The sequence below is a fragment of the Dicentrarchus labrax genome, unplaced genomic scaffold (assembly GCF_905237075.1).
Source record: "Dicentrarchus labrax unplaced genomic scaffold, dlabrax2021, whole genome shotgun sequence".
In the NCBI taxonomy this organism is placed as follows: domain Eukaryota; kingdom Metazoa; phylum Chordata; class Actinopteri; family Moronidae; genus Dicentrarchus; species Dicentrarchus labrax.
Genome location: NW_026136723.1, coordinates 14,882,237 through 14,898,462, shown reverse-complemented (window position 1 = coordinate 14,898,462; position 16,226 = coordinate 14,882,237). Strand labels below are relative to the sequence as shown.

The window sequence follows — 16,226 nt, the reverse complement described above, 5'->3', positions numbered from 1 at the left end:
AAGTTTGGGCTCAGAGAATGACAGGGGTAAGTTACAATGCTGTTTACTCTGTCCTTGGTCCACATTTAATGTAGTAAATATTGCTACCCAAGCTATTTGAAGTCACAAAATGACATGCAGGAAGATGCAGACATTTGAAAGACTGGAGGCTTTTATCCTTAGTGGTAAACATTGAGGGAGGTGGGTTGTAATGTGACTTTTTGTTTTGAGTTTGGTTCATTTGTATACATCTTCTAATATTAGCTTGGTGGTTTACAGTAATAATACCTCCATGAGGTATATGTAGATAGATTATATTTCATATTCATATTTTTTCAAATCATAGTTTTAGTAATAATAAAACATAACAACAATGCATACAACATCCAAGGTATGGTTGGATTAAATTTTAGACGTATTAAAAATAAGTCAATTATACTGTAAATTGCTTGTTTTAATCTTTTCAGGGAATCCATATCATCTTCTTCTGATGGAGGTGAGAGGTGTGAGCAGTCAACAGAGGAAGATGCGAACATTGTTCAGAGGGCCAGAGTGAGGCCTCCTGCATAAAGCTGAGTGAGGCTCGAGTAATGAGGCAGAGAAAGGAGCAAAACCAAAACATAGGAGGACGGATATAAAGGTAGTCAGTGATATTTGGAATGATTCATTCAGAGGATCAATTGTTTGTTTCAGTTTAGCTGCAGATCAACTGAATTGCACAGCACAGATCTGTATTTCTGTTACAAATAGTATGTGTGGTGATTGTTGACTGCCGGATCTCTTCAGGTTTACCTGCAGCAAACAATTGTGGACTTCATATACGGTTGTAGCCTATGTGCTTTCAAACATACAGTCGGCTCCTTTGATAGAAATGTCCCTTTATGCCTCTCCATACAGGATTTAACCCAGAAAAAACAACTGGGTGAGCTGTCGTAGAGCCATTACTCACATTCCTTTATGCCTTTGGTTGCACAGTGACAGCTCGGTGGCATGTTGGCTTCAGTTCCTTTTCGAGTGCCATCTTATTTATTTCCTTCTCAGGATAGATTTTGTCGTTTGACAACTTTAAACTTCATGCCCTTTAGGTTGTGCTGGTTTTGCTAGGCTGCATTTTGCAACGGTCCATCTGCTTTTTCAATGTGACTGTCACAGTTATGGGGTGTGAAACCCTTATCTTCTTATTTCAAGCACAGTCATACACTTTGACAAGGGGTGTGGCAGACAGATTCAACCATTCTCCTACCCTGTCAGAGACAAGTTGATCAAGGACTACGTGCAACTATATGCATTGTCACTGGTCCAGTACATTCTTTCAATACTCTTCCTCACTGCCTATGATGGATTAGTTTCACACTGGCATTTTAATTGTTTATTAAATGTTTTAATTAAAAAAAAGGTCATTGTTGAAAGATAGGAATTATGAAAGTAACAATAAAAATCATATTTTGAAAATAACGAAAACTCATATTAGAGTATGTAGAATAAATAAATGCCATATTTGTTTACATTTATTTTATTTTATTTTGTCCATTCCAGATATACAACAGGGAGGATAAGAACTTAGCCCTCAGGTGTATGCTCACCATTGTTTTATCTTTCCTGTTAATACATTTGCACCAAATATCTGTTGCATGGAAAATGTCATCCATCACCCGGCCCTAAATGAAAATGCCCTCATGCAGTAACATTAATATTGTGTCTCTGACAGACACGACGAGCCCAGTCTACCGTGGCATATTACAACACTCCGGCTGACTTGTTGCCTTCCCGTGTCTCTTTGTAGTTTTCACAATATGGGTACTCGATCAAACACTATGCCCACTCAAATTACCCCCTCGCCTTCAATGGTCACCTTAATTATTTAGCATTTTAATTTGCTTAAACATACATTTTGTGTCAGATTTCATCTTTGGTGTCAAGAGTTTTCATATCAGTTTCATATGAGTGACAACTGGCTGCATATAAAACAAGACCACCAAGGTAAAGGATTTCTAAGCTTATAGGTCCTAGGTCCTCCCAGGGTCATTTAAGGGGTTATTATATAACATAGTGTATTATTTGAACATAGTGTATATGTGTGTATTTTAGTCCAGCTACAAAAGTCTATAAATTAAATCTCTGTAGGTGATATTTGGAAAAACACTAATTCAAATCAAAGTGTCTGTTTGAGTATATCTCAGACCATAACATTTGTCTCTTGTGAAAGATTTAATTGCAGGAACAGGGGTTGAACTTCACCTTTGTCAATACATTAAACTTCCGGTTTAACATCCGGCTGTCTTCAAGTTAAAAGCGTAAAAATTGTCGCATCACTCGAATGTGAAGCAGTGGTGGCACATAAAGAAAATCCACCTCTTAACAAATTAAGGGGAGAAATAACATAAACAGGATATCTAGAATACAATTAATTTTTTTCTAATGAATCCTAGAAACCAATATTACAATACACTTGATTATACACTTAAACATACACATTAAATATTATTTAAAGTTTTATAACATGAAAAGTGACTGTGCATTTTGGTTAAAACTAACTGTATCGTTCCTTTGTTTAATAAATTACCTGTCATGCCTTTTTGATCAATTCCAAGAAAAAAAAACGTTTCTTAGCTGCCGTTATAAAGTTTACCGTATTTTACTTTGACATCCGCAAACCGGAAACGTACGTGCTAGCTCGGCTAACTTGACGTTGGTTCAAACTTCCCCTCAAGTTCAAGTAACGTTAGCTGGCTGACAAACTTCAGCCTGCTTCCTGCAGCTGTGTGTAACCTCTGCTGGACGGTTTAGTGAGCGAGTGGCTGGACACACCGTTGATATATGCCTACTTAATTGTTTAATATTAATTATTTGGGCTGAAAACTAAAGGAAACAGTGGACCGTTTTTTTGTTTTTTTTCTCCTCTCTTTGATTTGACCTAGATTTGTTTTGTTTCCAGCTGGAGCCCTACATGGTTAGGTGGTTATAGTTAGCTAATCCGAGGAGATAACTAGCTTAATCCGAGTTTGTTAATCCGTTCACACTTCTCTTCAGGGACAGGAGGAGGAGGAGGAGGAGTGGGAGAGTATTTGGTCCAACGTCAGTCAAGAGCTCAACAAGTATCTAACCAAAACTTTAAAGTTCAGTAGCTAGTAAATTGGACATTGTTAGGACCGAATGGGAACTTAATTAGCGGCTGGAAGTATGCGGAGTAAACCCGGCGTCGTTAAACACAGGGCAGCGGCGGTAGGTGCCACCGGCGGAATGCAGCTCCTTTGGGCATGAAACTTCAACCCGACTCCGAACCAAAGGAAAGGAAGCGACACGATGGCAGTCTGCGGAAGGAGGAATCGACCCAAGTTACTTTTCTGCCTCTTCGGCGTCACTTTGGTGGGATATGTCGTCTTTTTCAGACACAACTCCGGAGACGTGAGCGCGACGAATCGGCGAGAGGCCCCCGGGGAGCGAGAGGTGGACAACGAACAGCTCAAGAGACCCGTCTACGAGAGGCCCCCCTTGGATTTAAATGCCCCGGGTGAAATGGGGAGAGCCGTCAAACTGAATCTGAACGGAGAGGAGAAGAAGAACGAGGAGGAGAGCATTAAAAAGCATCAGATTAACACTTATGTCAGTGATAAAGTGTCGCTACACCGCAGGCTGCCAGAGAGATGGAACCCACTGTAAGTAACTGATGTAGTGGTGTCAACCATTACACCAAAGAGACACTATTGTAATAAAGTTAAAGGGGGTTTTCTACACTGCTGAAGTCTTGCTAACTCACTAACTGCCTCTGAGACATTGTAGTCAGACTTGTGAGTCATTTGCTGTTGAGTAATAACTGCTTCTTGCCATATCTAAAGGTTTTTGTGCTCCCTTCTTTTGGTTATCAAACCTGGGTATTTACTCAGGCAACAAAGCTTTAAGCTCCGTGCAACCAGCTCCTGCTAGGATGTCGGTGTGCAGATTTAACCCATTCACCCAGCCCCCCCTTCCTGTCCCTGTCCAAATCTGTCTCTCCTAACAACTTCCTTACCTTGCAGTTGCAGAGAGCTGAAGTACGACTACCGGTCCCTGCCCACGACCTCTGTGGTCATTGCCTTTTACAACGAGGCCTGGTCCACCCTGCTGAGGACGGTCCACAGCGTGCTGGAGACGTCGCCTGACATCCTGCTGAAGGAGGTGGTGCTGGTGGATGACTATAGCGACAGAGGTACGGGGGCCCCCGCAGACTGATGGAGGGATGCTGAAGCAGACAGATTGATGGACAGGCAGAAGGGCTGTGTGGGCAGGCAGGCTGTCAGAGGGACACTCAAGGAGGCGTGCAGACAGGTGGCAGGCACTGGTTTGTCAGATAGAAAGAGGGGAGGAAGGAAGATAGACTGACATGTTTGCAATTAGGAATGACAAACAGAGATACAGGAAGGTATTGGCAGGTAGTGAAACTAAAGGGAAATTTAATACACCTCCAGATAGACTCACAGATATCAATGTCACCTGTCTGAGCATTTAGTCCATAGCATCTTTTTATGTATTCGTATACACAGTTTTATGTGGCCAAACTAATTAAAGAGGCCATTCTACTTTGAAGTCATTTTTTATTTAGTTTTCTGTGCCCAGACCGAATGTGACGAGCTGAGACACTTTTAAGGGAGTGGTTCTTTTTGGCTCATGACCCAATAATTGAAGCAATGCCTGCCTCTCCCTCTGCGCTAACATTGGCTACTTCCACAGAGTGCTGAACAACTACACCAAACAATGATTTTGCTGTTTTAGGTTGTTTTCATTTGAGGAGGATGTGTAGAGAGCGAAAAAACTAGTCATCATCACATTTTTAGAGGGCAAACGCAGAAAAGCACATTTTGTTACAGATTTGTAAAGCACAGATGTGTTAGTATTCAGTCTCATAAATCAACACACAGACCCTCAGACTGATATGATCAAATGACCATCTAGGGGGTGCTGGCTGCCTCGGAGCCACAGATGAATGAGATAACTTACTAAAAACCCATTTTATTATTGAAACCCATCCAAGTACTGCAGTGTTAGTATTTTAGTGACAAGGCCCCCTGATGAATGCAGTGATTGTGTATCAAACACTCTTAAACACAATTTTCCTTTCTTTCTTAATCAGCTTTACCAGCTGCTGTTAAAAGCTGGTAGCAGATTGTCATCGTCGTTTCATTTATTCATGAGAAACCGCTTTCAACACAAGCATTGCCTTCTTACGCACACATAGGAAATAACACATTTTTATCAGATGTGTTGTTTTGATTTATTTGTTTACTTGTTTATTTCCTGAAGCACATCTGAAGGAGCCATTGGAGACGTACATCTCAGGTTTGAGGAAGGTGCGTCTGATCCGGGCCACCAAGAGGGAGGGGTTGGTGCGGGCCCGGTTGCTAGGGGCGTCCATTACTACGGGTGATGTGCTGACCTTCCTGGACTGTCACTGCGAGTGTCATGAGGGCTGGTTGGAGCCCCTCCTCCACAGGTTAGAAAACCCTCAGCAGGAGAATTTAAGGACTCTTTCTCTGAGTAGTTTGTCAAAGTGTGGCCTTGTGGTTAGAAAGACTATCTTTTAGCCCAGCTGAAGTGTCACAGAGTGAAGCACTGAGCCTCTACCAGCCGGCTGAAGGAGTGCTGTTATGATCTCTCTCTCTCTCTCTCTCTCTCTCTCTCTCTCTCTCTCTCTCTCTTATTCTCTCCTTCAGAATCAAAGAGGAGCCATCGGCTGTCATCTGTCCTGTCATCGATGTGATCGACTGGAACACCTTCCAGTATTTAGGGAACTCTGGTGAACCTCAGATTGGGGGGTTTGATTGGCGGTTGGTGTTCACCTGGCACTCTGTCCCAGACTATGAGCAGAAACACCGTCACTCGCCCACCGATGTCATCAGGTGTGATGTTAACATTTTTTAGGGATAAATTTACAGAATAGGCCTAATATAATACCACTTTTGTCAGCTGGTACGAAACCTCATCCTGATATATCACTTGTCTCATCCACATAAGTCATAATTTATAATATGCAGGAAAATTATTGTCCAATATGTTTTTTTTTCTCCTCAGGTCTCCTACTATGGCAGGAGGCCTGTTTGCTGTGAGCAAGAACTACTTCCATTACCTGGGGACATATGACACAGGGATGGAGGTGTGGGGAGGAGAGAACCTGGAATTCTCCTTCAGGGTAAGAAATTATGTGTCTGTATGTCTATGTTCATGTATTCTGCATATGTATGATAGGCCCTAGCTTTATGCAAAATTGGCACAATTCATGTACTGTCTCCATATTGGCATGCAATATTCACAGCTTTAGGCACCACAACGCACACTGAAAAGGCGGGCCAGATCTGGTTTACATTTACCAAGCTCTGCATCATGTGACGACTCCTCATTCCCTGTGAAAACCACCCTTAAGGGGTATAACTAAACAACCAGCAAAAACGGGCCAAATGTCCTAATCCTCTAATTGCAGTGAAGAATTTGAACATCCCTTTTCTTCAATAACCGCAATTTCCCAAAGGGAAGGAACCAAAAATATTTCCCTTCAACCAACAAACAGCTTCTCTGTTTCCAAACTCCTCCACAACAAGGCTGTGCTTTGTGTTGCCTGATTGTACGATTGAATTATGGCTGAGAGGCTAACCAAATTCTGGTGGTGGTGGTGGTGGCGGTGGCGGTGTTGTTGATGTCTCCTAGATTTGGCAGTGTGGGGGCAGCCTTGAGGTCCACCCATGCTCCCATGTGGGTCATGTGTTCCCTAAAAAGGCCCCTTACTCACGGAGCAAAGCTCTAGCAAACAGCGTGAGAGCTGCTGAGGTCTGGATGGATGAATACAAAGAGGTCTACTACCATCGAAACCCCCACGCACGACTGGTGAGTCTGCACAGATGGTGTGCTTTAAGCATGTGTGTATGTGCTAGAGGAAGCCAACATAACAAGTTATTTATTTTTTAAGCAAGCATATCAATGACATAATTATTTGTTTCCTTCATGGAGTATTGCGAAGGCTGTGTTTGTGGTGTTGTTGTTGTTGTTGTTGTTGTTTTTGTACATCGGCATTCATCACAAAACTGTAAGACTGATTAATCACTTGATTTCACCAATGTACACACTCTCAGTTCCACACGCCCACACATGCACAAAATGACATGCACCCTCCGCTCTCACAGATTACACACACACACACACACACACACACACACACACACACACACACACACACACACACACACACACACACACACACAAACACACTGCACTCCCGCTGTGGTGTAAAAGCTCCCCTGATTAAGTGACACTTGGGATACATGAGCGGCAGACACCCAAGGTGACAGGGGTGTCAGGGCGTTCCGGTGTGTGATTACCACCTTTCCGTGTCACTCGGTGCCAACGGGTGTCACCCACCTGTCCTTGACAGGGTGAGAGCAGTGCTAACCCATGGGGTGCCCTGCCTTTGTACGTGTGCATAGATGGAAGGGGTTGGGCCAGTGTGTGACAGTGTAGTTAAGAGGAGAAGCTCTCTAAACACAGATCAGGTGGCACTCATCTCCCTGAGAGGAGGTATTCTTGCCAAACCCGCAGTGGCACCACAAACCCAATACAGCAAACCCTTCAAACAAACACTGCGGCTACTCCTCTTCTAAGATTTCTGGGTAGACACATGCCATCTCAAATATTTTGCAATATATTTAATAATTGTATTGAATGAAGTTTCATTATTATGATATGATTTTTCAGCATCCAATGTGGGTTACTTTTACTGTTCTGGCATTTGCATGAGTTTCAGATACCAGAGGGTGCAAAATATTATGTCCACTGGCCAAATGGCTAATGACTGTTCAGATACTAACCACTTAATATATTACCATTGTTTATTTGTCTGGGGAGTGAAGCAAGTCTACCAGCCACTTGCATGTATTACCAGCATTTGGCTGGTGGCTGGTGCTAATTTTGTACCCTGAGATGCTCAGTTTGCAGATTTTGTTAAACCTTACAAAGAAATAGTTAATCTCTTGTTGTAGCTTTGAACAATAATTTGTATGTTGTATTATTTTGTATATTCCTACTGAATCTCTTAGAGTTAAAAGCCATTGTCAAAGCAGAGGCTGTTTTGCAGAAGCTACACACACAGAGTTCCACATTTTGCCCTTTAAGGATCAATAAACTTCCTTTGCTAGAGATAAATCCAGGAAGTGAGATGTTTATTTTCATAATTAGTACTGGAGGTTTGGTATGACTACATTATGCCTCCACTTTTAGTCCTAAATTGGTTTCAAGCCCACAATCTAGGTAATTTGAGCAAGTCTAATACATATATTGATGGCTAATTTGAATATTTCCAATAGGTGGTTACAATGTCATCCTCTCCAGAGCAAAGAAAACATTATATTGGGGTTGCAGCATGACGGAGTCACTTAAACTGTCATGTTGATGAGTTAGCTGTCAGTCCATGTGAGTTATGTTTACAACTCTTAGTTAATAAGTAATAAGGTAGCGTGAAACCTAAATAAACTAGATTCAAAATGCAACAGTGTATCCTTTTCAGGGATGACTCAGACAAAAGAGAAGGAATCTCTAAACATGTTTTGGTTGTTTTCCCACTGCCTCTTCACTCTCCCCACTAATTGTCACCTCTCTGGCCTCTCACATCAGATTGTCCTCCAGTTGCTCCTTAAGTTTTTTTCTGTGCCCTGTTGCTGATCCATATGCTGGACTGTTGCACTGCTAGTTAATCTTTGACATTTGCTGATCATTGACATTTAAGTAGAACTTGTACTGGTCCTTAATTTCCCCCTTGATGACCTCGTACACTGTAGTACATCATTGTCCCCCGATGGTCCTTACTGGTCCCTCTCATTGACTGTGGACTCTCTCCTTTGGGAGTCCCTCTCTTGACCAAATAAATTGATGAAGGGGCCAATTAAAGCTGTGTTTGGACAAACCACAAACATCCATCATCCTGCAGTGCTGCTCAACCTTTCCTCCAGCAGGGAACGTACGGTGAGCGTATGCTCACCAGCAAATCAAAGTGGAGACTGTGTTCTTCCCTGTCCTGTAACTCATTGTTCATGATCACTGTGGCGTGTGTGTAACTGTATGCATAAAGGTATTTACTTAAGCACAAACATATTGCCTTTACTTACATGCACACACACAGACGCTTGCTCTTATCCTAGTCTGTTTGACTAGGATATAAGAGTGGTTTTCTGTTAAGAGCTCTGTTTGTTCTAGGCTGTGTTGTTGTTATTATTATGGATGTAATTGTGTAGAGTTATGAAACAACTATAGATGGCACTATTGCATACCATTTCGGCAGAGAACTATGCTATGATTACGTCTTTTGACACTGCAGCTGTCTGACACTGACTGCATCAAGAGTGCACACAGCCGGCCTTGATTTGAACCATTAACCATTAATGCATTAGCCATTAACTGATGCTTATCATTATGTAATATCCATAGTGCAGTTTATGGATATTTAGGCAGAATTGGAAACTAAAATAATACGGTGGAACTATCATTTGTGGTCTGTGTTTCTAGGAGGCCTATGGAGACGTGACAGAGCGGCGGAAGCTCAGAGAGAAGCTGGGCTGCAAGAACTTCAAGTGGTATCTGGATAATGTTTACCCCGACATTCACGTCCCAGAGGATAAGCCAGGCATGTTTGGAATGGTGAGAACGCATCCGTGTCGCTGCTTATCAGGTTTAAAATTTGAGTATAGAATTTAGCAATTCTCTCCAGTTTGATTGAGTTTAATCAAGCTGAGTAGTGCAGAAGAGAGAAAAAGTATGATATTTCCTCAGATTAAGATGAGCTTTGGCATTCATATCCTCACCGACATATGAGCTCCTGTAAGTTATATTAAGAATAGAAGAATTGATGTGACTGCTTCTTGCTCATTATAGCTGAAGAACCGGGGAAAGACCAACTACTGTTTTGACTACAACCCTGCGGATGAACACATGGTGGTGGGCCAGAGGGTCATCCTCTACCCGTGTCACGGCATGGGTCAGAACCAGGTATTGGACGTTAGTCTTTCAGGCCATAAGCCATAGAATGTAGTCTGTTGTAATGGTCGTTAAAATGTTATTTCTAACACTGAGAAATGTCAATGTACAATTGTATTAGTATCAGCTTTATTTGAGAACTATAGTCTTGTGTTTCATCTAGTTGCTGATGTTTTTCCACTTTACCACATAACAGTTTGTGGGTAAAAAAGAATAATGTATGCTTTCAGTTAAAAACAGATGAAATTATAAATATGTAACACATGTACACTATTAGCTTATCAAAACTACATTCTGTTTAGGCTTAAGGCTACTCTATACAAGATACATTGAGCTTTGTTGTGTCTTCAGTGATATGGGGTTGTGCCAACAACATTTGCTAACAAGAATATTGAAAATGCTACTTGCGAGATGCGAGTCCCAGTATGCCTGTAGGTGTCACCTGGCCAAGTCACTAGCCTCATTATGATTCATCTCCCCCTTTCTTATGCTAAATCATGATTATCAGTAGCTGCAGAGACTTTCAAAGTAATACAGTCACCTTATTTCACAGTAAACTACAAGGGTTTGTAGTTTTAATGTTACAAACCCGGGAATAGAGGACTAGTTCTTCTATCTCAGGTTGAAAAATGATGTGATGGCCTTGTTGATACAAAGGAGAGTGCATTTCCCAACACATTTATACTCTGCGGTTGACAGTAGTCCAGGAAGCACAGTGAAATTTACCATTGTTATTTCAGCAGCCCTCTGTGGACACACACTGATGTCGTCTCTGTAGGAAGTGGGCTCAGCAGTGCTTGTGTTGTCTGCCTTATGAGAGTGCTCTCTCTGCATGTTACAGAATCATATTCAATTCACACTTCCATTCGTTGTCTGCACACACACACCAACAGTACACATATGTATATGTGTGTGTGGCTATCTCTCAGTACACTGTGTCCATTTTCTTTGTTGCTGCATGTCTTTTCTAGTCACAGATAAAGATGCATACATACAGCACATATGCGTGTACAGATTATCTGACAGTGACTGAAATTACATCCTTGACTAAATTCTTCTTTCTTAAAAGTGAGATTTAAACTTTTTAGATGTATTAATACATTCAGTAATTTATTTTTTTCTATTCAGCTTAGAAAGTTTGCATGAAAAGATTTAGATTGAAACCCAGTTGTTTCGTCTCCTCCCACAGTTCTTTGAATATTCCACGGATGGCGAGATCCGCTATAACACGAGGGAACCTGCTGGCTGCATTGTGGGCGACAATATCAGCACTTACCTGACTGTCCAGCTGTGCAGAAAACGAGGGCAACCTGTACCTGTAGACCAGAAATTTGTCCTCCGAGAGGTAGGGAGCATATTTCTGTCTTCAGTGTCTGTATTTATGAAACGAAGATTGGACCAAAGAGACAGTGTGTGTGGTCAGGCAGTGGTGAATGAGTAATGAGACAGGCAGTGACACGGTAGCAGTGAAAGGGCAGGATGGAATGAGGTTTTGAGTTCCACATTCTATATGAGTTTCTCTTTTGAACCACCACTAATGGTCCACGGTATTCTGAGAACCAAATTCTCAAACAGTTACTGTTTCTAGCCCGTTCTCCAACTCCACAGCCATCCAATCACCCACAAACCCCTTCTGTTTCTGCCTTCTCCTACAGACCCTCTACTTGTAGCTGCAAATCTCTTGTTTCTTTTGCCCCATGCATGGACAGGGTGAAAAATAATACTAAAATAAAATCAAATAATACTATAATAACTAAAAATCTCATAATTAAATACTACTATAATATAAATCTTTTAAATGTTATTACTGGATTAAAACTAGGAGAACTGTATCCCCCCAGGACCAAAATCTAACTCTACAGTTAGAAGCACGTAGACATGAGCTTCTCCACAGGTGTTGAGCACAAGCGTGGCTGATACTAAACTGTAAATCACAGAGCTCCAGCCAGCTGGGTATTCACCACACAATGCTTGCGAGTTGTTTAGCATGTGTTCAGTGTAGTCACTCCACACCGTTGTCGGTAGCTAAACCACACTATCTAAATGTAAATGGATCCAAGTAGGACAGAATGGATGTAACAAGGGGTGCAAGAAGGCAGAAGAGTGTGGGGAATTGGACAGTAGAGGCAGGGAGAAGAGAAAGTGAAGCAAACAAAAGATTAAAAAAAAGAAGGGTAACGTCTGTAAATGCACAGGTCAGGGCTGAATGTCTTTGTCCCAGTAGTGAGCCTTTTTGTTCTTAAAATAGGGTTGAAGATGAATCATGATTAGTGTTACAATTAATTTTTTCTTGCTTCATTTGCTGGCTGTTTTTCAGGATGGGAGCCTGTACCATATGGTGAGCCAAAAGTGCATTCAGGCTGTGGACAAGACCGACAACGGGAACCCAGCCCCTTCGCTCCAACCCTGCTCCGACAGCCTCCTCCAAAAGTGGTTCTTTGAGGAGAGAATGTAATGGTATCAACCTAGAATATATCTACAAGTATGTTTTTTCATTCAGGACCAATATCCTGAGGGATATGGGTGGGTTGAATTGCGTAATGTTTTCCGATGAGTTTGCCTTGCCCTAAAAGGAGCCCAAAAGGAAGGAAGCTTCTATGCTCCCTTCCAAATTTTAACCTTTGCACATTTTTTTGTGCCAGCTGGATTTAATAGACCAACAGGAAATTATATTAATAATTATACTGATGAAGTACTTTGTAAATATATATATGGGAATGTTTTTTTTTCGTGGATACTGTTGCTGGGAGACAGGAGCCTGCTGGAATATGCATTTATTTTCTAATCAAGGGGATGCTTGAGAATTGGTGATAACCAGCACTATCGTACATGCTGATTTTTTTTTATTTACCCACTCCACTACTGGGGCAATCTTTGAGAATGAGATCAATTTAATTCACTTCCCTAATGCACGCATGGACAAACACTAAAACACGCGTGCATGTGTCTGAATGAAAGTGACTGCTTTACACCGCTGTAAACAAACTCTTAAGAGCTGGTGGCCGACATTACAGTGATTTACACAACCACGTCAGAAGGCATTTCAAAACATCTGCGTCTTCGCCTGTAGAGGGGGCCAACGCTCCTCTCTGCGGCTTCCTTTCTTTCACTGTGTTCTCTGATTGTTAGGAGAAAGTGGGACAAATCTTCAGGTATTTTGTGAACCTTTTCAGGACATTTTGAGTGCTTGCTACTCTTACATACCAGTGGCTTATTTAAAAAAAGCCTTCGATCACAGGCATTATGCAAGTACCTAGTACCTCTTCAACTTAATCATCTAACTACTGATAACAGGAGAAACTCTTATTATGTTCTGCTTTGACTGAAGTCATTTTGCAGTGCAAATTTAACTGAGGTAAACTGACATTGGTTGTTTTGGTAGTTTTGTAGTCATTTTTGTAATATTTGTTTTTCAACATAGTGTCTCTGTTTTGTGCTCTTTAAATGATATGCAGCTACAAAAGACTAAATCATAGCCATATTTAATGGATTTACTTCATGTGGTGTCAACTATGTTTATTTTAAACTATGTATTTTCTAGACAAGACTGTTATTTCATAGCTTCACTGGAGACGAATCGCACCTTCAGTCATAAATAAGTTGGAATTTATTCACTGTGAGTGCAAATACATAAACACTGAAATTGCAAGAATTGGATCTTCTTCCCCATATTACTTGGAGTCCATAGACAGTGCCTGATGTAAAAACCATATAATTCTATTTTAAGATATCCCTTCAGGTTCAGAGACGGAAAGAGAACAGTTAGAGTTGTCACAACGTGTCTGCACACTGATATGTAGGCTCCCCTGCTGAGAATACAGTATACAGAGGCAAGAAGGTATTCCCTTGAGTGTGCATGTATTACTCTGGCAGCTTGTACTGATTTGCGCACACTGCCTCTGTCTCCATTCATCAGAATCAGACGAGTGTAGACCCCTCCGCTTGGAGCTGCGGTCACTTGTGTGGCTGTCCTTAAGGCTATGCAGAGGGACTCAGGGAAACACAGCAGAGGCATAGACAGTTGTTGGTGTCTCCAGAGTACTGGGATGCCAGATGGCGTCCTGATTTATTTTCTGGTCCTCTCCCAATTCTTTATCACCACCTCTCCCTCTCGGTGTCAGAGTTGTGCCGTGGAGGACTTATCTTTGGACTTGCGCCATCCAAATCCTCCTCAGATGAGCACTTGTTACTCGTGTGCTTGAGGTTTGATTTATGAACGGAAGTCATCAGGAGTACGTTTTTTGACAGCAGAAGCAGATAATGGAGAAGACTGAATGAAGCAATTTGTGACCTCTTCCTTACCATTAACCTTCACAGGCTGTTGGTCCATCGGTCTCAACTGAGCTCTGTTAGGAATTGATGTTAGGGGACGATCGCACTGAAATAGATTTTTGGTATTGATTCAGAAAGTATACTCACAATAAGATAAATGGGAGATGGAGGGAAAAAGACTATGTAACTAAGACCCCACGGAGGAGTACAATCAGTTGCCAAATATAATGATTGTACAGTTATCTGTAAAGGTGACGTTGCAGGAACATGGTAACATCTGTTCATGTGAGCTCACATAGTACAAGCCTAAAGGGACGGCGCAAGATGTGTGCTTTACTTTCCACTCCGAACATGTATTGACATTGAACTGGAAAAGAGCGTCATGGGATAACTGTGTAGCATGAAGGCACAAAATATGTTCCAAGTGTATTGGAATATGGGTATCTTCATCACTTTTTGGGCGGGTTAAAGTTCCCAGTGGTCCATAAAGGCTTTTGCTGGCATTATGAGTGGTACATGATTGCACAGCTAATGCTTGGTGATAAGTGGAATGGGCCAAATGACCAGTAGGAAGATTATGGTGATCTCCATAGAGGGAGGGGTCGGGCAGCTGTCCCAGGATTGCGTGAATGTTTTGGGCGATAAAGCTAAAAAGGGGCTGATTGTGTACCACAACACTGCTCGATCTTGGTCTCAAAAAGTTTGGAAAGCGGTTGTTTTGTTTTTTAGGTGTGTGTGCTCTCTGACTAGCCTGCAGACTCTCGTGGAATTTCCCTGTTACGATTTAAGACTGAAAAGCAGCTTCAATGAGTATCATCCGTGAGGGATCAGACTCAACAGGAACAGGTGAAATTGCCCTTTTAATACAGCGCTCATGCTTTATGTATTGAGCACTTAAGAAGTGACAGCTTTTCCATTTCCATCATTTTGTGTCTTTAGCCTGTGAGTGCAGTATAAATATTATATTCTGTTATTAAAAGGGGTTATTTATTGTCCCCCGTGGCCATCTGTTATTCCAGACATGTCCTACATAGTAAAACATTTTTTACGCTGGCGTTATATTGTATGCTAATGTGATATGGTACTCGCAGCTACAGTCAAATTGATATTCGCCAGTGGGGGATCATATCTCTCTGGCAGGTCATATAGGGCTTTTATATCAACCAAACCTGTGTCGTAAACAGTAGTGATATTCCAGGGATCTGCTCGAGCACTTGAACCTGTAAAGTGGCTTATTGTACTGTGACCCAACCCTAATGGACCATGCAAAAGCATGCACACATCTTCTGTTTATAATGGTAAACTATTCCCCATTGGAGACATTTCAGTTGTATGAGTTGTAAACATACACAAATAATAATGCTGGAATCTTAACACCGTGTCCGGTGTATTAATGCTGTCAGTAACACCAGTGGCCTTGTAGAGTGTAAAGTGAAGGATATGATTAATACGATTTTTGTATTTGTTCGATCCAATAAACGGATCAAATCTGATGTCAATGTACCTGTTTAACTGTTGTCAACTGAAAGTCAAAGTAAGTAAACATACATTTAATGTTGGATTCGTGTTTTTGCCTGTTTGTGCCTGTTCTTGCTCATGTCTTTTTGTTTTTAATGTTTTTATGTCTTTAAAAATGTGCATCAATATTTAAAAAACAACTTTTGATATCTACACCGTTGCATATCCATTAAACTGTGACTCATCAGTGGCAAAAAAAACAAAAAAAACAGGCTATCATCCACATTTAACTGTGATGGAGACGTGAATCAAGATGCTCGGAGGGTAATGAGAGAAGGAAAATGAGAAATAGAAAGGGGGGAGTGAGTTTTCCAACCATATCTGATTGGTTTGATCACCAGCTGCTGAGTGAGACGGTGAAATGTCGTGCCCGCGCCAAGTCGCCCTGTTCCCCCTGGTGTTGACGCTCTTCCCTGCAGCCTCCCTCAATTACTCATTGATGATGCTCTGCTGTTTGTTTCATAGGATCC

At 41.6% G+C, this 16,226-nt stretch overlaps 1 protein-coding gene across 1 annotated transcript; it reads left to right on the top strand.

The window, feature by feature from the left end:
- Positions 1 to 2,662: 2,662 nt before the first annotated feature.
- On the top strand, positions 2,663 to 15,797 carry galnt12 (UDP-N-acetyl-alpha-D-galactosamine:polypeptide N-acetylgalactosaminyltransferase 12). The gene is made up of 10 exons (XM_051390191.1): positions 2,663 to 3,635; positions 3,996 to 4,165; positions 5,257 to 5,446; positions 5,667 to 5,852; positions 6,025 to 6,142; positions 6,655 to 6,831; positions 9,499 to 9,630; positions 9,865 to 9,978; positions 11,156 to 11,311; positions 12,284 to 15,797. The coding sequence occupies exons 1-10, from the start codon at positions 3,283 to 3,285 to the stop codon at positions 12,419 to 12,421; spliced, it is 1,734 nt and encodes a 577-aa protein (XP_051246151.1). The 5' UTR covers positions 2,663 to 3,282; the 3' UTR covers positions 12,422 to 15,797.
- The last annotated feature ends 429 nt before the right edge of the window (positions 15,798 to 16,226 follow it).